At 44.4% G+C, this 19565-nt stretch overlaps 7 protein-coding genes across 9 annotated transcripts; 4 read left to right on the top strand and 3 right to left on the bottom strand.

Moving 5' to 3' along the window:
• The first annotated feature begins 310 nt into the window (after nucleotides 1–310).
• Nucleotides 311–2277, top strand: LOC128305413 (armadillo repeat-containing protein 6 homolog). The gene is made up of 3 exons (XM_053042845.1): nucleotides 311–861; nucleotides 928–1399; nucleotides 1457–2277. Exons 1-3 carry the CDS (start codon nucleotides 577–579, stop codon nucleotides 2089–2091), a joined length of 1392 nt encoding a protein of 463 aa, XP_052898805.1. The 5' UTR covers nucleotides 311–576; the 3' UTR covers nucleotides 2092–2277.
• Nucleotides 2278–2591: 314 nt separating this feature from the next.
• On the top strand, nucleotides 2592–4056 carry LOC128301283 (uncharacterized). Its single transcript, XM_053037680.1, has 5 exons — nucleotides 2592–2629; nucleotides 2690–2808; nucleotides 2868–3055; nucleotides 3128–3792; nucleotides 3852–4056. Exons 1-5 carry the CDS (start codon nucleotides 2592–2594, stop codon nucleotides 4030–4032), a joined length of 1191 nt encoding a protein of 396 aa, XP_052893640.1. The 3' UTR covers nucleotides 4033–4056.
• Nucleotides 4053–4903, bottom strand: LOC128301285 (ribosome biogenesis protein SLX9 homolog). The gene has a single exon (XM_053037683.1). The coding sequence runs from the start codon at nucleotides 4822–4824 to the stop codon at nucleotides 4117–4119; it is 708 nt and encodes a 235-aa protein (XP_052893643.1). The 5' UTR covers nucleotides 4825–4903; the 3' UTR covers nucleotides 4053–4116.
• Nucleotides 4904–5047: 144 nt separating this feature from the next.
• Nucleotides 5048–6714, top strand: LOC128301284 (splicing factor C9orf78). Of its 2 annotated transcripts, none has more exons than XM_053037682.1 (4): nucleotides 5048–5253; nucleotides 5350–5456; nucleotides 5925–6082; nucleotides 6156–6714. In XM_053037682.1, exons 1-4 carry the CDS (start codon nucleotides 5142–5144, stop codon nucleotides 6643–6645), a joined length of 867 nt encoding a protein of 288 aa, XP_052893642.1. In that variant the 5' UTR covers nucleotides 5048–5141; the 3' UTR covers nucleotides 6646–6714. The 2 variants fall into 2 exon arrangements, with proteins under 2 accessions (XP_052893642.1, XP_052893641.1); XM_053037681.1 differs by having other exon boundaries at nucleotides 5048–5272; nucleotides 5342–5456.
• Nucleotides 6668–12983, bottom strand: LOC128301282 (serine-rich adhesin for platelets-like). Its single transcript, XM_053037679.1, has 2 exons — nucleotides 12678–12983; nucleotides 6668–12596 (listed from the first exon to the last, which is right to left on the bottom strand). The coding sequence occupies exons 1-2, from the start codon at nucleotides 12781–12783 to the stop codon at nucleotides 8908–8910; spliced, it is 3795 nt and encodes a 1264-aa protein (XP_052893639.1). The 5' UTR covers nucleotides 12784–12983; the 3' UTR covers nucleotides 6668–8907.
• Nucleotides 12984–15820: 2837 nt separating this feature from the next.
• On the top strand, nucleotides 15821–16273 carry LOC128301876 (calmodulin-beta-like). Its single transcript, XM_053038538.1, has one exon. It carries the CDS (start codon nucleotides 15821–15823, stop codon nucleotides 16271–16273), a length of 453 nt encoding a protein of 150 aa, XP_052894498.1.
• A 28-nt stretch (nucleotides 16274–16301) lies between these two features.
• On the bottom strand, nucleotides 16302–19336 carry LOC128301875 (vacuolar protein sorting-associated protein 53 homolog). 2 transcript variants are annotated; one of them, XM_053038537.1, is made up of 5 exons: nucleotides 18506–19336; nucleotides 17916–18426; nucleotides 17553–17831; nucleotides 17065–17492; nucleotides 16302–16983 (listed from the first exon to the last, which is right to left on the bottom strand). In XM_053038537.1, exons 1-5 carry the CDS (start codon nucleotides 19293–19295, stop codon nucleotides 16388–16390), a joined length of 2604 nt encoding a protein of 867 aa, XP_052894497.1. In that variant the 5' UTR covers nucleotides 19296–19336; the 3' UTR covers nucleotides 16302–16387. The 2 variants fall into 2 exon arrangements, with proteins under 2 accessions (XP_052894497.1, XP_052894496.1); XM_053038536.1 differs by having other exon boundaries at nucleotides 16302–17492.
• Between the last annotated feature and the right edge of the window lie 229 nt (nucleotides 19337–19565).

Genomic DNA, 19565 nt, shown 5'->3' with positions numbered 1-19565 from the left:
GGTTCAAATTTGGTGTTTTCCATTGGTAGAGAATGTATGAATGAAAATTAGCTCTTATTTGTACAATAACAATTTTATAAGCTTTATGGATGTCTCTCAGATTGATTCCGATTACAGGATTTCCTCTTTTAAAGTTTCAAATGTTACTATTTCTGGAAAACATTGTGCAACGTTATCCAATTTGTAATGCACCCCAAATGCATTCATGCAAAATGTCACTGTATTGTTTTGATCGTGTTTTTGGTACTTCGTCTACTCCACAGCCGAAGAAAGGGTGAAAGTTTAGCAAGCTTTGTTTGGCAGTAAAACACCGTGGCTTTCTCGTGATTTAAACATTTTAATGCGTCCACAGTTACGTAGGGCTTCTGTTTCATAATTTTATACAAGTTGGGGTGAAAATTTGTCCGTGCTGAATTGCAACAGCTTTTGTGGCACTCGTGCGTGGGTAACACTGAGTCACCGTAATTTCCTTTTTTCATTTCGATTTCGACATCATCAAAAAAGGTAAGGTTTAATGGGGCTTACTTCCGTCAATGATATCTTTCTGATTGTGGGTTTCATTTGCAGCTAGCCACAATGGCAAAAGTGATCACACAAGAAACATTCGATGATGTGGTTAAAGAGAACATAGTGGAATTTTCTATGTCCATCGAGGAAGCTAGAGAGGAAACGATAAAGCAATTTGAAGCCCAAGGTATTCATCTGGGTAACATTATTAAAGATCTTAACGTTAATCCCGACACGGGTGTGCCTTTGTTGAATGAGAGCGTAGAACAACTGAAACGGGTGATCGAAACGAAGGATGCGGATCCGCAAACGGTGTTCCAGCATCTGGCCGTAATCACCGAAGAATGCAAACTGGTAACACTTGAACGAAGGATATGGAGATGTCACTTCATTTTAATTCAATGTCTGCTTTCTTCACAGAGCGTTCCCCATCGTGTGTTAGCAGCTAAACTGGGTGCTTACGAGTTCATAGTAAAACGACTGAATTGTGACGATAAACTGGATAGTGAGGCTTTGCTTAAACTACTCACTGCCGCCAACTCAATCGTCAACAAGCAACCAGACGTGTTCAGCCATGAATCGTTGGCCGCTGCTTTGAAGATTTTAAAAGCTGCTCCCGACACGAAAGTGGCATGTGAAGCAATGAAGTGGCTACAAAAGGCATGCATACTTCACGAAATGAATCGTCAGATGATAATGGAAGAAAACCAAACAATTCCCACCATCAAACCGTTCCTTGCCCGAACCGAACCGGATGTAATCCGTAACACCTGCACACTTTTCCGTTACTTGATTCTGGATGACGACATACGGGTGGAGTTTGGCAAGGCTCACGAGCACGCCCGTCAGCTTGCTGGCGAAACACTCACGGAGATAACGCAATTGCTTACTAGTAAGTAAAATAATATTGTTTGGTTATTTTGAATCAATTTTTTAAATACGATTTTAGAGTGCAAATCTGACCCCGACTTAATCAGCGACTTGATGTTAACGATCGCCTCTCTAACTGTGCGTAACGAATTTTGCCAAACGGTAGAGGAAGCCGGTGGCCTAAAGTTCATTCTGGATGCGATGGTTGAGTTTCCCGACTCGATGAAAATCATTCGCGAAGCGTGCAAGCTGCTCAAAGCACTTGCCGGAAATGACACGGTAAAGCAGCACATAATCCAGTGCGGAGCAGCCCCATTGCTAGAGTCGGCACTTAACCGTCACAAAGATAATGAAACATTTGCCCGTCATGCGCTAGCGTGCATCTCGACACTGGCATTACGGGAGCCCAACAATAGTAAGGCCCTGTTTGAGACAGGCATTTCCGAGACAGTTATTCAAACGATGAAAATCCATCCGAAGAGCAAGATAATTCAGCGCAATGCTGCATGGGCTGTGCGGAACATGGTGTCGCGATCGCGAGATCAGTGCGACACATTCGTGGCACAAGGCATCGAAGATGTGCTTAATCAAGCACTGATAGATCATCCCAGCATCACGCAGGATGTGAAATCAGCACTTAGAGATTTGGGTTGTAAGGTGCAGCTGAACGAAGAGTGGAAAGCCACATCGGAGATTCAGATAAAAAATGACTAAAATAGGCGAGTACGTTTGTTGATCCAATCGACAACGCTAATTATTTATCATATACTGTGTACTAGGTACTATGTAACTGCGCAATCTACTCATCTGCACCACATCATTGAAGCTTGTACTGCCACTGAGAAGGTAATTTTTACTTTTGTCTAACTCACATTTGTGTGCTGAAATTTATTTTCTAAATTTAACCTTCCAAATAATAATATCTTGTATTTTGTTGTTTACTAAATGTGGGCCTATTTCATTAAACTTTTGAAAGAAAATAGAGAATGCCATGTTGAGGAAGTAAGGCTTTAAAAATTAAAGTAAAAAAGAAGTGGACAAAACTCCTTTTCTAAATAGATAAAAAAAACTATTTGCTTGCGTGCGTGTGCAAACGTCAACGTTTGTTTACCAAAACAATGGATGAATGTGCAACCGAAACATGCGATCTTTGCAGGCGTTTTCAGAAGCGTGACCACAACCGGCAGCACCAGTAGCCTTCGCACAGCCAAATTATGGCATCGACCAGTGAGCAAAAATGGGGACTCCTTAGGTATGATGCCAGTGTACGTTGCAAGTAGGTAAATTAAAGTCTATATTCGTCTCGTTACAGTGGACAAGAAATGGTCAAACATCATACCGAATCCTACGAAGTACAAGCGCAGTTCAACAGGCTAGTTTCGCTGGACGAATTTGACGAATCGCGGCAAGCAGATCTGGAACGAATGAATGGTAACCAAGGATAACATGCCGTTATAGGCGAGATATTTTAAATGAGACTTATTCATCAGACCAGTTTCGTCGATTGCTGTCGCAAGAAAGAGTGAATAAAACGGATGGCATCTCGGAAGGAGTGTGGGAAAATGATCATCGTCGGATACGCATTACAAGAGTGGAAGGAAAATGGCAATCGTTCGGATATGAGGATTCCACTGGCAAATATGTGGAAAATCATGAAGGATTATTTCTCATGGAAATGGTATAAAATGCGACATTCATTTAAGCAACATCTCGACTGTTCTTAAGCATTGTTTCATTTGCTTCCTTCCAGAATCGATTGGTAGTTAGATGGAACGGCATGGTAATGTCAATCGAGCAAGGATACAGCTTATTGCTTGGCCATTCCGGAACACTCACGCTTGAAGAGTACCAAGCCTACTCAATTCTAGTGCGGGCTAGCTATTACGTTCTGCGGTATGATTCGTCGCGAAAGTATTGCACTGTTGAACCAGATCTGCCCAGTGCCGAAGAACGGTGTGTGTGGAGCAATCTGTACGCAATGCTGAATCAACCAAACCCTCGAGCAAATGTTTATCCCAAAGAGGACTCGAAACTGTACCAGTCGGTAAGGAGGTCAATGCAAAACTATTGTAATATAATTAGAAAACCATCGTCTTCAAAACACGTGCCAAGCGCTTCAACTTGTGAAGAAGGGCCGATGTCTTCCGGTGAACCAGCCGTAAAGAAACAAAAACCTGAAACCTCAGCATTAAATGAAACGGAAAATGACGGATTTAAAAGAATTGAACATTTTCGTCGGATGTTCGATCGATTCGATATAGTTCAGAGTTTAATCGAAGAGGACCTTCCGTCGGAAATGATTGCGTTGGAACAGGAGAGCAATTTAAATCTCACTTTCGACCTGTTTGCAACAGAATCTCACGTATTCAAAAAGTCACTTCCTCCTCTGCCGATTGCGCGAATTATTGTGCGAAGGTAATGAACCACGTAAGCTGATATTAGCAGTAGTTCTAATGATTTTCATTCATCCACAGATCATCCCAACCATTGCCTCATGTTTCAGAGCTGTTAAGATTGTATCGACAGCAGAAAACTTCAGCTCCATTGATGTTAATGCTCGTTTCGGAGAATTTATCCGTTCACTGTTTTCTGTACGACATTAGACGTGTTACGCGGAACATTATTGCGATCTCAGATGAATTTTCGGCGAGATAAATAATGAAACATTTTATGCCATCCATGAAACCACATCTATGTGTATTTCTGTACATTAATTACGAAAACTTGCGTTCCATGCTTTTATGAAGTACTTTTCAACAACAATTCAGACTGTTCCTTGCGTGCATTCTTTATATAGTCGGCGATCATTTTTTTGGGATCTTTTTTGAATGCTTGATCGTTTAGCACCCGTTTGATGGTACGACAGCGCTTCATGAGTTCGCGCTTGTTTTTGTTCCAACGTAGCGTTTGTCGCTGTTTTTTCGTTCTCGGTTCAGCCTTTTTGTCGTACTCGGGTACACCCGTTTTAAGTGCAGCGGCTGATTTCACCTCAATTAGAGACTCTACCGAAGGTAACGCATCAAGCAATGGTTTCAAATCGCCGGTGATGGCCGTCTGTTCGCGTTTCTTACGTTCCTTATCTTGTCGGAAAGCTTGCTTCGTTAGTTCGACTTTTTTCAACATTTCCTTTTTGCGGAACTGTTTCTTTTCCTTTTTGGATAGTCGCGAAATGGCCAGCTTGCGAAGCTTTTTCGTTTTTGTTTCATTTTCTGGCTCATTGAGTGGTGGGCCTAGTTTTTGTTGCGGATTTTCTGTTGTTGTACGCTTCGTTGCACTTTCCTTCTTCTTCGGTTTACTGTCTGCTACCTTGAAACTGGTTGGTTCCGGACCGTTTAGTTGAACCGGTGTCGATCGATAGATGGGGAAAGGTCCTTTGATTTTGTTGCTATCATCAGTAGGTTTCGAAGTCAGCTTAGGTTTTGGAGATTTTTTGTTAATTTTCCCCATTTTGCAGGGACTACCGTGTGTTGTATCGGCTCCAAAAAGAACGATGTTTGTTTTGAACGTGCAATCTCGAGTGCCATGCGTGTTGTTGATAGACAGGGTACGGGTTGGTACTGGAATAGTAATTTGACAATAGAATACCCACTACTCTGGCGCAATGTGTGTGAATCTTGGTCGCAATTGTCAAAGCGAAGGATTGTTTTGTTTTGGAAGAACAGCGAGAAAAAAACGCGTTTTGTTTACATTGTAGTTAAGCCAGAGATTTTTACGATTTTACATTGCCTGTAGATTGCTTTTAAATATTGAAGGAGTTGAGAGAGATGTCTGAAAGCGAAGAAGTCCAAGTGAAAGTGGAATTCAAGAAGAAAGGCAAGAAACAACTCCGGCAACGGAAACCTTCCGATAGTGAAGACGACGATGGACAGGAACAAGATAGGGAAGCTGAGCATTTGTACGAGTCTTGATACGATTATAACAAAAGCACATACTCACAGACTCTGTACATTTTCTGTTCTTTCAGAACCAAACTAGAGGAAACCAAAGAACGGCAGAGGCTACGTAATAGGCGCAATGGTGTAAACGTTCTCAGCTTGGCGGCTGGTAAAAAAATATCCGTCGAAGAAGAGGTTACAGTGGTACGTATGTGCGGCATTGCATTCCACGATGTGTGATATCGTTAATAGACAAAACACAAACTTTTGGGGCATTGTAAATCCCAAAAAGATCTTCGAAGAGGCACTGCATTCCCCCCGAAAGTACTAATTGGTGTAGGATTTATGATGCAAGGAACCTTGTTATTTTTGTAGGCGAAACGACTGTTGATTCCTGCAAGAAGGAGCAACAAGTCATATATCGTTTGGCCACAGATGAATTTTGTATCATATTCTCAAATTGGCGGCTATCGATATATCGTAATTTTGACCGGCCGGCTAATAGTTCCCTTGATTTAATCGCACCATACTTATGGGTATATACCAAGGGAAAGGTTTACGTCGGTAAATCAACCATATTCCAATCGCTCAAGGCGAACTCAAGCCCGAAATATAATTGTCATTCGTTGTATTATCTCAATACGAGTGTCATGAAAACTTTTCTAATTGCAGAAAGATCCGTTCAATATTAAAACAGGCGGCATGGTAAATATGCAAGCATTAAAGGCAGGAAAGCTGAAAGCCGCAGTCGAAGATCCATACGATACAGGGATAGGTACACAGTTTTCGGCGGAAACAAATAAACGCGACGAGGACGAGGAAATGATGAAGTATGTTAAAACGATCGGTCTTTTGAAGGTGAAGGTGAATGTCTTCTTTACTTACTTTTCTTAACAACTTTAGATACATTGAAGAGGAACTCGGCAAACGAAAAGGTATAGCGCAAGAACAGGACAATCAGATGGAGGGCGAATCTTCCACCAAGTATCTGAGCCCGGAAGAGGCAGCTCTACTTTCACTCCCGGCACATCTCAGCCAAACGTCGTCCCAGCGTTCGGAAGAAATGTTGTCCAATCAAATGCTCAGCGGTATCCCCGAGATTGATTTAGGCATTGAGGCAAAAATTAAGAACATCGAAGCAACAGAAGAAGCCAAACTGAAGTATATGCAGGAGCAGCAAAGGAAGAAAGATCTCCCGTCCCACTTTGTCCCGTCGAATATGGCAGTCAACTTTATGCAGCACAACCGTTATCGGATCGAGAATCCTGCCCCGACGAAGCGACGATACCAAGAGGAACATCAGCGCGATCAGCGCGGTGATGATCGTGTTCCGAAAAAGGCGACGGATGATTATCATTTCGATAAATTCAAAAAGCAATATCGACGTCATTAAAGAAAGGCGGGGTTCTCTTTATGTGTATGTGTGTATCTAATAAACAATAAGCCTTTAGGTTTAGCAACGGACGTAAAGTTTATAGTGAACCACCGTTTATTAATAGCATTGAAGTTGAGATATTGAAACGCACTTTGAAGTTGAACTTTTCCATAAAACATGTAGAGTTTTCCTCGCTCTGGTGGCTTCTTCTTAACCATTGTGAGCTGGTTTCACCAATAACATTTACTTGTAGCTAGGTAATCAGTGAAGTACATGGTAAACGCATCCTGTAACGTAATAGCTTTCCGATCTTGGTTTGTAGCATAGCTGTTCTATTCCAATTTCTAGTATATGTACCCTTCCTTTGTGGCTCAAAAATTGCTCTGTTCTTTTACATAGTACTGAAAAAGCGCTTAATAAGGCTTCTTTTTTGAATCTATACAAATCGTTCCATACATTGGCATGCATACCATCTCAATATCTACTGGCTGACTCTCTGTGACTGCAAAGCTCGTTAAGCTAACGGGTCAAACCAGACAGTTGCAAACATGCAGATAGCAACTGCATTACTGATTCGCTAGTGTGTTTTGTTATTTTTCTGTTCGTTTGGGTTTGTGCCCTCACCATCATTGAAGTCTTTTGATAAATGGTTCGTACACAACGGTAACCAAAATGTGTAACCTGTAAGGAAATTGTAGTACTTTTCTTCAGACGTTCATTACAAATTGTTGCCCAAATTTTGTGTCTCAATTGCACGGTTCCGTGATAAACACACTGTGCCGTCCAGCGACATCACAATAGTGACGAAAGCGATCCACCGCTTGTATGTCGTTCAGTGGTGATGTATTCCAAGAACTCACAAATCAAACGCAACACTGTGTTTTCAGAACTATACATTTTACGGTGCGTATGTCCCGCTTTGCGAGTAGTGTTCGCAATCTGTACTGCAGCCGTAAAGAGATAAAAACTGTGTGAAACATACTGAGGGCTAACACTACGAATACCGAGCCTAAGACATTATGACTCGTACGCTTCCTTTTAATCAAACCGATTTTGTGGTTTTCAACCATTCGACCATAGTTGATTTTTACATTTCTATTATATCGCACGAACTTCAAAAGATAATAGAACATAATCCAGCTTTTCGAAATTATTGAAAAAGTAACGACCAATATAGGAAGCGCTGTGTAGTTCTAGTGTTGAAGTTACTGTCTAATGTTCTAGCAAACAAACGGCGCCTCTCAACACGATTGCAGTTTCGTTTGGACCATCACGCAAAACAGAATTTTCTCAACCAATGCCAAAAGAACAGTGTTTCCAGTCTATGTTTTTTTTGTTTATCCTTGTGTAAGTCTAGATTCTGTGTTTTTTTGTTGTTGATAACTAGTTTTGTTTTAAATTGTTACTTATAATCTTATATATATAGTCTTGCATTATAGCCTAAAATACGTTAAAGTGAACTACGAGCCTAACGAACTAACTATCACACTCCCTTGAAACTTATTTCTCCAGTAAGGAGAAAGCGCCTGTATATCGGTCAAAACACAAGGCTTTGCAGGACAAATTCGTACTCCGTGAATAATCATAGTAGTCTAGTGATGATCCGGGGCTTGCTGGGATAGGCATTCTGGTTGCCTACGTGCCAGCAAACACACCAGGAAAGAAGAACAATATTCGTCTCACGCTAGTTACAGTCATATTTTCCATCAAACTACACACAATACGCACACTCACACAACACGCAAACACACACACACGTACGTACCACCTGGTGTATGGAGCATAACACGTGCTGGAAGGGAAGGGGGCAGAATTGTTTTTACTGGTTTCAATTATTTTTTTTTAAAGAATAATTGTTTGCCAAAGCCAATACTGGGATAATATTGTTCGCGCTCGGCATACACTTGATGCTAAAACATGTAGTATCGATAATGCATCAGAAAGCGTTTATCCTTCCTCCCGGGGAGCTCGTGTACGTGTATGTGTCCATTGGTTACTCAGATGGGCGAAAGCGTTGAGGTGAGAATAATAATAAAATAGCTCCTGCACAATTAACTAATGTCTTGTGTCGCCTTTGAAGCAAACTGTCCCTCTTTGGGTTTAGAAATATATACAATTGCGCCTCTGCATTTTAGACACACGCTTTAGAACAAGGTTCTAATCAACTCGTTTCTTCCGTTTTGGCAATCTCTGCTCGGGCTCAGTATGAATGTCCCGCAACAGGGACCATCCGGCTGACAAGCCTGTGGTCATCGTAAGGATCAGCACGAGTAGTAGTGATTATAATACTTTCGACTTATTTTTTCCACCGCTACCACCGCCACTTCCCTGCAGCAGAACCGACGGTGGCGCGGTCGAACTATGTAGATTGTTGATGATCTTCATCCGTTTGTTCGATAGTGTTGTGAGCGATGATGCACTTCGTTTCATCGAATGTATTGCGCGCTTAGCAGTTAATATGCTAGCAGCATCGGCAGTATCATCCACACTCTTAACTGTAGCACTGTTCTGGTGGTGTATTTCTTTCGTTTGCTGCATCGAAGAGATGAGACCCTTGAAATAGGCATTACTGAGCAGGCAGGACAACTTTTCCGACCGCCCCTGGTGCTGCTGGGGCGCTAGAATTAATCGCCGCTGACCCCGATGGGAGGAACTGTTTCGATTGATGGCCGCATTGCTGCCACCACTACTTCCGGTAGGGCTTCCCAAACCACCGGCACCACCGTTCATGCTGTTTACCGGATCGTTTATCTTCCCTTTACCGGCACCGGTCGGGGATGCCAACGAAGCAAGCAGGATATCGCTCCCAGTACGACCACCGATTAGTGTGCCGGTTCTTGTACCACTTGCACCTAGCGGCGAATGAGGTGTACCGGATGAGAGCAGCGAACTTGCCGTGGTGCCGCCGGGCGACGCTAACCGTTTCCCGTCCAGACCAGCGGTTTCGTGTAGAAGATTGCGTCGAATATTTAGCAGCTTGCGGTTCATCACATATCCTCCGGCTAGACGGCGCAATTGGAAATTATTCACGTGTAGCGGCTTTGGTAACGAACTGTACCACATTTTAACGCCACGAGCCTCATCAAGCGGGCCTACTGTGTGGGAAAAGGCCTGTTGTTGCTGCATTTGCTGCAGCTGTCTTTCCTTAAGGAATTCTTCATCCACCTTCTTTAGCAGCATCAACTTCGATATGTCAACTGGACCGTTCACGGTAAGCGGATCTATCTCGGATACTGATTTCAGACCCGAAATGTTGTCGATAAAGTGTTGCTCGACCAAGGAAAGGCTAGACAACTGATTTGGCGTTAGTATGATAGAATCGGCCAGGTCACCCTGCAGCTGCGGTATGACCAGAGGGTTGGTAGCCGTTGGGAGAAGATTTATGGTCGGCACTATATCATCGATACTGTCCACCAAATCGACCTGACCCGTCGCCTGTGGCTGAACACCGGACAGGTGTTGCCGCTGTTGAATGTGCTGCTGCTGCTGTACAGCGTCGGCCGATTGGGCGAGATTTTGGGCAAATGTTTGCAAGGTGTAATTAATCTGATCATTGTACGATGGTATGGTCAGATCGGTAAGCCCATTCGAAGCCTGACCCGGCGCCGTAGCCGCATGTGTGGCCAACCGATAGGCAGCACTGGGATCATGCAACTCATTCCCATTCGGTGCCACAAGCGGCAGCTGATCGATTAGTTCGGCAGGAATGAACGCGGTTTGCTCGGTACTTCCACAATCAACGACTCCGGGCGGCAGCATGGCGTTTGGCCCATTGGGAACCGCATTAGAAACGATTTGTCCTGCAACGGTCGCACCAACGTCGCCTCCTGCCGGTGTGCCATGCGTCATGTTGACCAAGTTTGTGCCGGCCAGATTCATTGAGGATATCACAGATAATGGAAGGGTTACCGTTAACCCGTCAGTTTGCATTAGATTGGTCGTTCCGTACTGCTGTGAACCATCGTTACCATCAACGGTGCCTCCGGAATGCAACTGCCCAGAAACAGACAACTTCAAGAGATTCGTATTTGGGTCCATAACGATCGCAGTGTGGTCCGGGAGCACTGTATTTGTCCCGATCGATTCTTCACTAGCAAATTGTGATCCAAGCATATCGGCAGAAATCATTTGCTGTGGTCCTAGCGCTTGTTGCGTTAATCCAGTTGAAAGCGTTGTTGGTTGCTGTGCTGGCGTGTCACGCGATTGTCCATGCTTGATCGACCCCTGTCTATGATGAGCGTTAGATGACTTTGACTGTGCATGACTTGCCGAACCGCTGGCTGAGCTGTGCGATCGGGAGGAAGTTTTGTGCTTCGAACGCTCGCTTGATGGTAACTTGGATGAGTGATGCGAGCTTTTACTGCTTTCACCTGCCGTACCGTGCCCGCGACCTATTGCAGCATCATGCCCAATGCTCCCCGTTTGCGATGTGGAAGATCGGATAGTGTTCTCTCCCGAAACAGTGTTCCGTCCACTAACGTCGAATCCGGTAGAGGAGCTACTACTCGATTCCATAACATCCAAAAAGGCTGGTGAAGGTCCTGTATCATCCTTCTGTGTCGAAGAAGAAACACCAGTGGCCAGACCATGTCCGCGCATTTCCGCTATTAGTTTGTCCAACGTTTTACTTCTACCCGGCACAGCTCGACGCTGCGAAAGTGAGTGTGATTTACAGGTAATGGGACGAGTGCAGTGCCGTTTGCCGTCAGGTGTTACCACCCCGCAGTGTCGATCAGGATCGAATTCTCGTGCGCGCGAGTCACTCTTCCGGTCCGATGACAATTTCAACTGTTGCGCTATGTTGCCAGAACTGCTGCTGCTGCTGCTACTACTGCTACTGCTGCTACTGCTAGATGATGACGAGGACGAAGAGGACGATGACGACGATGAGGATGAAGACGACGATGAGGACGATGGTGAGGAACTGGATGAGGAAGAGGAAGCTTGCTTCGAGCCACGTTTCGAAGACGATTTCACAGACTGATTCGCACCGGAGCTGGACGAAGCGTCACCGGGCGCGTTCGAATTGCCGATAGCAAAGGTTGCTTTTTTCTCCAGCACGCCTGAACAGTTGCTCATCAGGACTAAAGGTACTCCGCTGCTACCGATCGCACCACCAGCAGGGAATTCACGTCCAAACTCGGCCGCAGCACCTGCACCATTGTTTTCTGCCACGGTATGAGTCGATGTCGATATCGATGCTTTCGAAAACGATGACGAAAGCGTACTATTGTTGCTGCCATACCCGGAAGATGATTTGGAGGAAGAAGAGGACGATGAAGTATTTCCTGCGGCGTGTGCGGAAATATTCTTTGCGGTTTTACTCTTAACTTTTCCACTACCCGAAGAGCGTATCTTTACCGGTGGAACTGTGATGACGGCCGGTTCTAGCAGTGGTACATCGTCATTCTGTGTACCATAGGAACTCGATATCGTTTTGCCATCCGAGCGGGCAACCGAAGAAATTTCACTGTTTGTACCGCTGCGTATCATGCCTTCAGTCTTTTCTGTCGATGCATAGCTGTTGCTTAGGTGTTGCTGCTCCGATAGTGAGCTATTGCTGCCCTTGCTGTTTCCACCGATGGTGGCCATGGTCGTGCTGGCACTGTTGTTCCCATTGGCGTTCAGTTTGGCCGTGTTATTGATCAACGAATGGTGTCTGTTCGTCATGTGCTTTTGCAATCCCTGCGGTTTCACCACACTATTACAGATATCACAGATCACCGCATAGAACGGGTCCGTCTCGGGGCAGATACCGTACAGGCCCATGTCGGCTTTATCAAGGCGCATCACACTCCCCCGTGAGCGGTTAGGTATCAGCGTTGGGTCGGTCGACGATTCTGATGAAGCGACCTGTTTCGTGCCGGCGTACGCTGCCAAGTTGTTTTGTCCAGAAACTCCGCCGTACGTTTTAACATGTTTTTGTTGTTCACTATTCAGCTCAAACATTCCTTCATCATCGTAGTCGGCTATGATGTTGGGTGCGTAAAAATGGGTAAGTTACACTTGAGTATGACAAACCCTGTGGGAAAGCTCATTGATATACCTACCACCAAACGTGGGTGACCCATTTGCGGTCCGGTCTATGAAAAATTTCCATGTCTGTCCCTTCAGTTTGGATAGACCTCCCTCAACAGCGTGACAGTCGCGATTCATTGTTAAACGTAGTGTTTTTTTCTCAAGCCCCCTGGAATATTACGGTTATGCAAAGATGCTTCTTCCTTTGTGGAAATGAGGTTCTTATTCTGTTTGCTGCTCGTGCGTGTACCGCAATTGCGTTTAAATTTCGCTGTTTGTGTAAAAGGGCATCAGCTTATGGATTATTAATCGTCCATGGATTTGAATGGTTTTCTCTCTCGTTATGCCGCGTAGCGAACCCCGTTGACTTTTTGCGATACAGTTCCTACGAGCGCTTTGGGCGCTTGTTTAATGACGGCGCAAGACGATTTTCTGGAAGTAGAATAAAACAACAAATAAAAATATTAAAATATTAAGCCACCACACGTTAAAAGCTCTAAGCTTGATTACAATACACCCAAGTTCCGTCATATTATGTTCTGCCTTCTGTCTGAAATTAGAAAAAGCAGCTTCACCGGAGCGAAACATCAGCTGATAGTAGTCACGCACACACAAGCGCAATCGTACGCAAGAGCAGCAAAAGAACAATTCTCGCGGCGGCGTAGGAACACACCAAGGCTGCCCCGTAACGAAACACAACGCAGAACGGAACGCATGAATGAACGAATGTGTGCTGTCGTGGTAGTTGGAGTTGCTCTCGTGTTTAATTATGCTCAGTGAGAATGAGCCCACTGATTGCGATTGTTTCACTATGCCTCGGTAACCCTACTACTACACACATTAAAAAGCACAATCCTAGAACAATAGGTAAGCGGTAGTAAGGAAATATATCTATAAAAGGTGAAGAAAACGAAGCCTGTACTTTACACCTTCGTTACGCTTATTTAAGAGAAGTACAACGCTTAGAAAGGTGTATCCCTTATGCTTCGGAGTCGAAGCAATGAGGGTTCTGTGCGATGCTCTTCCTTCACACAGTGGAATGGTGGGGCAAGATAAACACGATAAGTAATTCAATTAAGATACGTTCAATTATGTTCTCATGCATGGTTGGACAGTGGAGCACGAAGTAAAAGTTGCCGTACTACAAAATGTTTAATGGAAAATTTTAGTGGATCCGTGCAATTTACAAAAACATCCTACAAATTGGAAAACGTAATTTTGATATTCTCCAAATTTTTCCAAATTACAAACACAAAGTCTGCTAGGATTTCTCTTTCACCCAATTCACTGATAGTATGCCCAGATTGCTATGCAACCATCACTATATGCAGTAACTGGGATCTTCAACGGACTCCTTTGTTCATGTTCAGTACGAGTCTTCTATATGCCGTACATGTCACTATCACCACAAATGAAGGAAAGATGTTCAAAAGCTCCGGTAGTACCAGCAACAGCAAAAAATGTTAACACTTGCGGTTGACGATACCTTGCTCACTACTACCCCGACTGTATCATGCCAAAGGTTAACTGGGGACTTCACAGACCGGAGCACCGATTACCCAAGCATACGTTATGTTTCGGGTTCTTTCACGACGGACCACATATACGCCACACACCATGTTGCGAAACAGAGATGAAACATCGCTCTCTCTCTAAACAAAACTTGACATTCGGAGCATAGGTCAGTACGCTCGGATCTTTACACACACCCACAGAGCCGACGGGGATGATGATGATGATGGGGATGCTGGGTTTTTGCAAGGACGAAAAAGAGAGCATAAAGAAAAGCACGAAAGTTGTGGGGAGCATCAAATTCGCCCTACCACCCACTCGCCCCACTCTTTTTTGTTGAGAAACCGAGAGCGAGGCGATCGCCGTAGTGAAGAAATCGGCAATGTAACACCACTAACAATAGCAGCAGACGGCGGAGACGACGGCTATCACATTATCGACTTTTAAACCCTTTCCGCAACGCACCACATATTTCTTACGAACGTAGGGGATATGCACGCACCATCCAATGCTCACTATTTCAGCAACACTAAACACTGGGCAGCCGGACGAGAAACGGTAACCCTGGCGTAGCTGGTTGGTTGGCTCCGTAACACTCTGGCAGCAGGCTGTGGGATTCGCAAGAAGGGGTTGCTGGGACAACCGCTCACTTCCCTTCAGGTGACGTACACATCGATGCTGTCCAAGTTCCAGGTGCGTATGTTGCTGTATGATTTGTTTTTCTGGCAACCTACCCGTTGTGGGACGGGCACAAAAATCAGAGCAAAGGGCTTACCATCTCTAAAATTGGTACGAGAGACGAGTTCACCACGCTCTAGCCCGTTCTGTGTGTATGATGTTTTTTTTATGTTGATGTTTTTAGCTGTCACCGATTTACACCGTTCCCCGTAAGTTCATAGTACATGGTTAAGCGCTTGGCTTTTAACGAAGCCAGCGTACAATGGGCGGGATTTGTGTGCCATTCCGGACACGTGCATAATTATTGATTTCTAAAAATTTTTCTAATTCTTGTATAAAAAGGATAAATTAAAAGGAAGGCGGAACTGGATTATGTTCATCGAACTGTTGCTAGAATAATTGAACCAACAAATTTTGTATCTACATATATTGCACGCAAGCCTAGTGTAAATGTTTGCTAACCTATCTGGTGCTGCTGAAGTGCTTCTTGTTCCAGGCTTGTTCCTTGCAGGAGTCCTTTAAACCACTCGCGGTTAAGCGTCTTTGATTGCCAATTCAATATCCTGGGTTTTCTTTTGGACCGTTTAACGCTCTCATTCCATCTCCATTTGTGGCCATAGCCTACCATGCCTTATCTTTTCATGTAGACAACCTAAAAGGACTTACGCTGGACTAGGTTGGCCGGTGTCATTCTAATGACATGGCCAAGTGCAACTTATCATACCTCGCCATAGCCAATATTGTATTGGACTATTTAGTACCAACTTCGATTGGGTAGTAGGATAAATTATATGAAATATCATTTTTTTTCCTTCAAAATATATTAAATACATTACAATACATTACTCCAAAGAAACGATTAAGGTAGGCTATTTCTTCTGCCCAAGCTGCTCTATTGGCAGTATAGTTTTCCGGTTTTCGTACACTGCAGTTCGTTTGATATAAACAAATTGAAAAATTCTCTCTAATTATCCAAATTTTGACTATGATGACCGAGTCAGAACTTTCCGAAATGCAGGAACAACAGTTTCGTGAAATGTTCGAATTGTTTGATCGTGATGGCAGTGGTTCGATCTCGACGACCGAGCTCGGTGATCTAATGCGAGTCCTAGGACTGAACCCAACAATGGCCGAACTCGAGCAAATGATTTACGAAGTCGATTCCGATGGCAATGGACGCATTGAGTGGGAAGAGTTTGTGGCTTTGATGAAAAGAAAATCGCGTGAACCGGTGGATGAGAAAGAGCTTTACTCGGCCTTCAAAGTGTTTGACAAAAATGGCGATGGATTCCTGTCCGTTGAGGAGCTTTCAGATGTGATGCAAAACTTTGGAGAACGCCTAACCCCGAAGGAATTGCAAGATTTGCTTGCTGAGGCCGACATCGATGGAGACGGTAGAATTAACTATGAAGAATTTGTTTACATGTTGCTGAAGTAAACTTAATAGAAGAGGAATTGCGCAAATATCCGCTGGAATATATAATGGATTATTTTATTAAGATCGAACCCGCTAAGCTTATGGTTTTCCCGTTTTGACGATCTATACCCGGCACTAGTTGGGTAGCCGATTTTTGATTAAATTCTCTATCTTCTTAATTCTTCCCTTATCCATGAGGGAGTCTCCCAAGGCCATAATACTGGAACCGGCGCCACTGATAGCGGCCGCAGCAGCCGCTATTTGCTGCGATTGGGTTGAATTTCCACCCGATGTTGTTTCGCTTGGCTGAGAAACGTTTCCACTCTCGGCGTGGTGGGTCCCAGAAGAAGAGGAAGTCGTCGGAGTTTGTTGCTGCTGCAGCTGAGGGCATGCTCGTTTATATGCTTCTACCAGCTGCTGTTGTTCAATCTTGCGAACATTCTTCATCTCCAGTATCTTGTGGAACTCGACCACGCTACTTTCTGGCATCAACTTTAGGTATTGTTCGATGTAGAGTGAAGCCGGATGGACGGGTTGCATTACGACTTTAATGATCATTTCCGCCTTTGCCATACCTTTCACCACTACCTTGGTGTAGCTGGCGGGTGGTTTTCGTTGAACCTGCGATCCGATCGAGGGCAGGTCCATCAGCACCGTCTTCAGACTGTGCGTATCGAGCAGAAGCTGCTCACAGCCTAGAATGTTACCGCCTGACGTCGTACTATTACCACCTTCCGCGAGATTGGAACTGGAAGCACTCGCAACCAGTGCCGCCGACCCTGAGGCGGACGACGACCCAGAAGAGGTCGGACGGAGCCGGTACAGCGTGTTGATGTACTTTGGAATGAATGAGTTTACGAACTTGTGGCAAAACTGTGTGTAATACTTGCGACTGTTGGCTAAATTGTCGCGAATCACGGGTACCGTTTGTTTGAGATTCGTTATGATCTGGTTAACGAAGCCACTCTGATCGCCCACATTGCTGATACTGTGCCAGGCGATCTTTGTCATCAGCAGCAACGACTGCTCGCAGGCTGCATCCAGATCATGCACTAACAGTTGGATGCAGTTGGAAATTATTCGATGATACACATCTTTCTCGTCCGAAAGGTCTACCTTCGAGATGTACTGTTTGTCGATTTTCTCCTTCAGCTTGTCTTCCAGCTGTTGCACCGTTTCGAGGCAATATTCGGCGGTAGCCAGAATATAACAAATCTTCCGCATATCTTCCGAAGAAAATCTAAAAAAAAATGTGTTGTTGGTTAATTATTGTAAAGATAGTTTGATAGTAGCATAGTACCTTGGCGTTTCGCCTTCCTTCAAGAAATTGTGAATCACCTGCCCAGCTGCGGTCGATAAGTTTTGAAAGTCTTTCGTTAGCAGCGACATGCTAGAACTGATCGACGAAGTGGTTGTGTTCGGGGGCTGTGGTTTAGGTATACGAGCCTCCAGCACTTTGATTGCATACTCCCGAAGGTACCTTTTAAAAAGCAGCACCAAATCGTACATGGGCTTTTCGTTGCTTAGCTGCATACATTGCACCATGCACTTCTTATAAAATACGAACAAATCTGCACAGCTGCAAATAAAGCAAATGCAAATTTGTTATTTATCTTCCCAATGTGTGTGAGTCTGTGAGTGTGTGTGTCCACAGGGTACTTGCTTCGGTATGATTCCGGGATTAATTTCCTTCGGTACGACCATCTGTTGATTCTGCTGGGCAAATTGATCGATGAGTGCAGTCAATTCCCGATCGATGCTATCCGTGTATATATCCAGATATGGTTTAAAGCAGCTACCGATTAAATTGTTAAACGAGCCGCGCTCCTGTCGCACTTCCTCGCTAGTAGCTTCTACGAGCGTCGTTCCGTTAAATCGTTTATCGAGGAGCTGTTCAAAGTTAGCTGTTTTTTGTATGGCAAACAACAACAGTTTCACGTCGATTTCCGTCTTCCGACGGGCAATAATTTTAGACAGCTCTTCCCGCGTATTCGTGCAAAACTGTACCGTGATGCGTTCCGACACTTCCCAATCGGTAGGGAAAACGGTTCCAAACTTTTCCTCAAAATCTAGCAAATGTCGCTTCACCCAGGCGTACCGCTTGTCAATCTTATCCAGCCAAGCTATGTCTTGATTTTCGTGGAACAGCTGCATGTACTCCTGGAGCTGAAGATCTACAAACGGGATAGAAGAACAAATTGATCAACGGGGATGAACTATTCGAACAACCCAAAATTTTAACGCAAAGCTTACTAATAAACCATTTGAGAATGTTCTTTTTAACCGGTTTATCCAACACAGATGCAACCTGACACGCATCCTTGAGTTGCGTTAGGGTCATGCGATTCGCATTGCTGTGGCTCGTGGGCGAGAAGAAGTTCTTAAAATCATCCGTAATCTGCGTGGCCAGTTCGGACTGAATTTGCTGCACCTGTGCGGAAAGCGTTTGGATTTGCGATATCTCCGAGTATTGTTGAAAGTGTTGATTGACTTCGATGATGGCCTGCAGCGGATTGAGCACCTCTCCATACTGTCTGCGTTCCGAGAGTCGCTTCAAGTTCTCAACCCCACCCACCAGCATGTGCAGATGGTTCAGGGTGGTGATGGCGTAGGTGAGATTGTTTTTGGCCGAATCGAGCTGCTTGATATCGCGCGTTATTTCCTTTACCATGTCTTCGGTCTTTTCCGCACGGCTCTTGATGTCAGTTATAAGGGAAAACAGCTGCGTAAGGGACTGTTGCGCTTCCTTCAGTGCAACGCGCCCATTTTCGCCAGTGTTTACCTGACCGCGCACCACACTACGGATGTTGTCGTCTATCAGGCTTATGTCGCATTCCATCTTGGATATCACCTCATCGATATTGGAGAGTGACTGTTCGTTTGGAAACAGCTGGTTGATGTAATCGGTCGGATTGAAGTCCGGTTGGTCGAGTGGGTCGGAACTTTGCAACACCTGTTCGATGGCGCGCTGCACGTCTTCCGACAGGACGATTTCGTTAATGTGATCCTTTTTCTGGCCATTTTCTTCCTCGATTAAATTCATGTTGGAATGTTTTGTGTAATTTGCTGTTTTTGCAGCAAATTTTGTGCAACCCTCCCGAGCAGAAACTACACGTAATAACAACAAAGGTCCGCTGTCAAAACAGAATGCAATTTCTAGGCCAAGGTAGCTAGGCACTTGTTTCACCATTTGTATCAAGGTTAGTAGTTAACGGAATTCATCAACACATCTATTGCTCATGCTGTTGACCAACTATAATGTTCGATTGTTTTTAAAATTGCCAATAAAATTCATTATTTTTTGATGATTTAA

This window comes from Anopheles moucheti, chromosome 3 (genome assembly GCF_943734755.1).
Source record: "Anopheles moucheti chromosome 3, idAnoMoucSN_F20_07, whole genome shotgun sequence".
Lineage (NCBI taxonomy): Eukaryota > Metazoa > Arthropoda > Insecta > Diptera > Culicidae > Anopheles > Anopheles moucheti.
The sequence above is the reverse complement of the archived record's forward strand: the minus strand, read 5'-3'. Positions and strand labels throughout refer to the sequence as shown.

Excerpts from the sequence above, each read along its gene's own strand:
- LOC128305413 (XM_053042845.1), top strand. The coding sequence starts at position 577 with ATGGCAAAAGTGATCACACAAGAAACATTCGATGATGTGGTTAAAGAG. Across the intron at positions 862-927 it reads TCACCGAAGAATGCAAACTG|AGCGTTCCCCATCGTGTGTT; the intron begins GTAACACTTGAA and ends CTTTCTTCACAG. Across the intron at positions 1,400-1,456 it reads GATAACGCAATTGCTTACTA|AGTGCAAATCTGACCCCGAC; the intron begins GTAAGTAAAATA and ends ATACGATTTTAG.
- LOC128301283 (XM_053037680.1), top strand. The coding sequence starts at position 2,592 with ATGGCATCGACCAGTGAGCAAAAATGGGGACTCCTTAG. Across the intron at positions 2,630-2,689 it reads CAAAAATGGGGACTCCTTAG|TGGACAAGAAATGGTCAAAC; the intron begins GTATGATGCCAG and ends GTCTCGTTACAG. Across the intron at positions 3,793-3,851 it reads GCGCGAATTATTGTGCGAAG|ATCATCCCAACCATTGCCTC; the intron begins GTAATGAACCAC and ends ATTCATCCACAG.
- LOC128301285 (XM_053037683.1), bottom strand. The coding sequence starts at position 4,824 with ATGGGGAAAATTAACAAAAAATCTCCAAAACCTAAGCTGACTTCGAAA.
- LOC128301284 (XM_053037681.1), top strand. The coding sequence starts at position 5,142 with ATGTCTGAAAGCGAAGAAGTCCAAGTGAAAGTGGAATTCAAGAAGAAA. Across the intron at positions 5,457-5,924 it reads TCGAAGAAGAGGTTACAGTG|AAAGATCCGTTCAATATTAA; the intron begins GTACGTATGTGC and ends TTCTAATTGCAG. Across the intron at positions 6,083-6,155 it reads GAGGACGAGGAAATGATGAA|ATACATTGAAGAGGAACTCG; the intron begins GTATGTTAAAAC and ends TAACAACTTTAG.
- LOC128301282 (XM_053037679.1), bottom strand. The coding sequence starts at position 12,783 with ATGAATCGCGACTGTCACGCTGTTGAGGGAGGTCTATCCAAACTGAAG. Across the intron at positions 12,597-12,677 it reads TGGGTCACCCACGTTTGGTG|CCGACTACGATGATGAAGGA; the intron begins GTAGGTATATCA and ends CCAACATCATAG.
- LOC128301876 (XM_053038538.1), top strand. The coding sequence starts at position 15,821 with ATGATGACCGAGTCAGAACTTTCCGAAATGCAGGAACAACAGTTTCGT.
- LOC128301875 (XM_053038536.1), bottom strand. The coding sequence starts at position 19,295 with ATGAATTTAATCGAGGAAGAAAATGGCCAGAAAAAGGATCACATTAAC. Across the intron at positions 18,427-18,505 it reads CATTCTCAAATGGTTTATTA|ATCTTCAGCTCCAGGAGTAC; the intron begins GTAAGCTTTGCG and ends TCCCGTTTGTAG. Across the intron at positions 17,832-17,915 it reads AATCCCGGAATCATACCGAA|CTGTGCAGATTTGTTCGTAT; the intron begins GCAAGTACCCTG and ends CTTTATTTGCAG.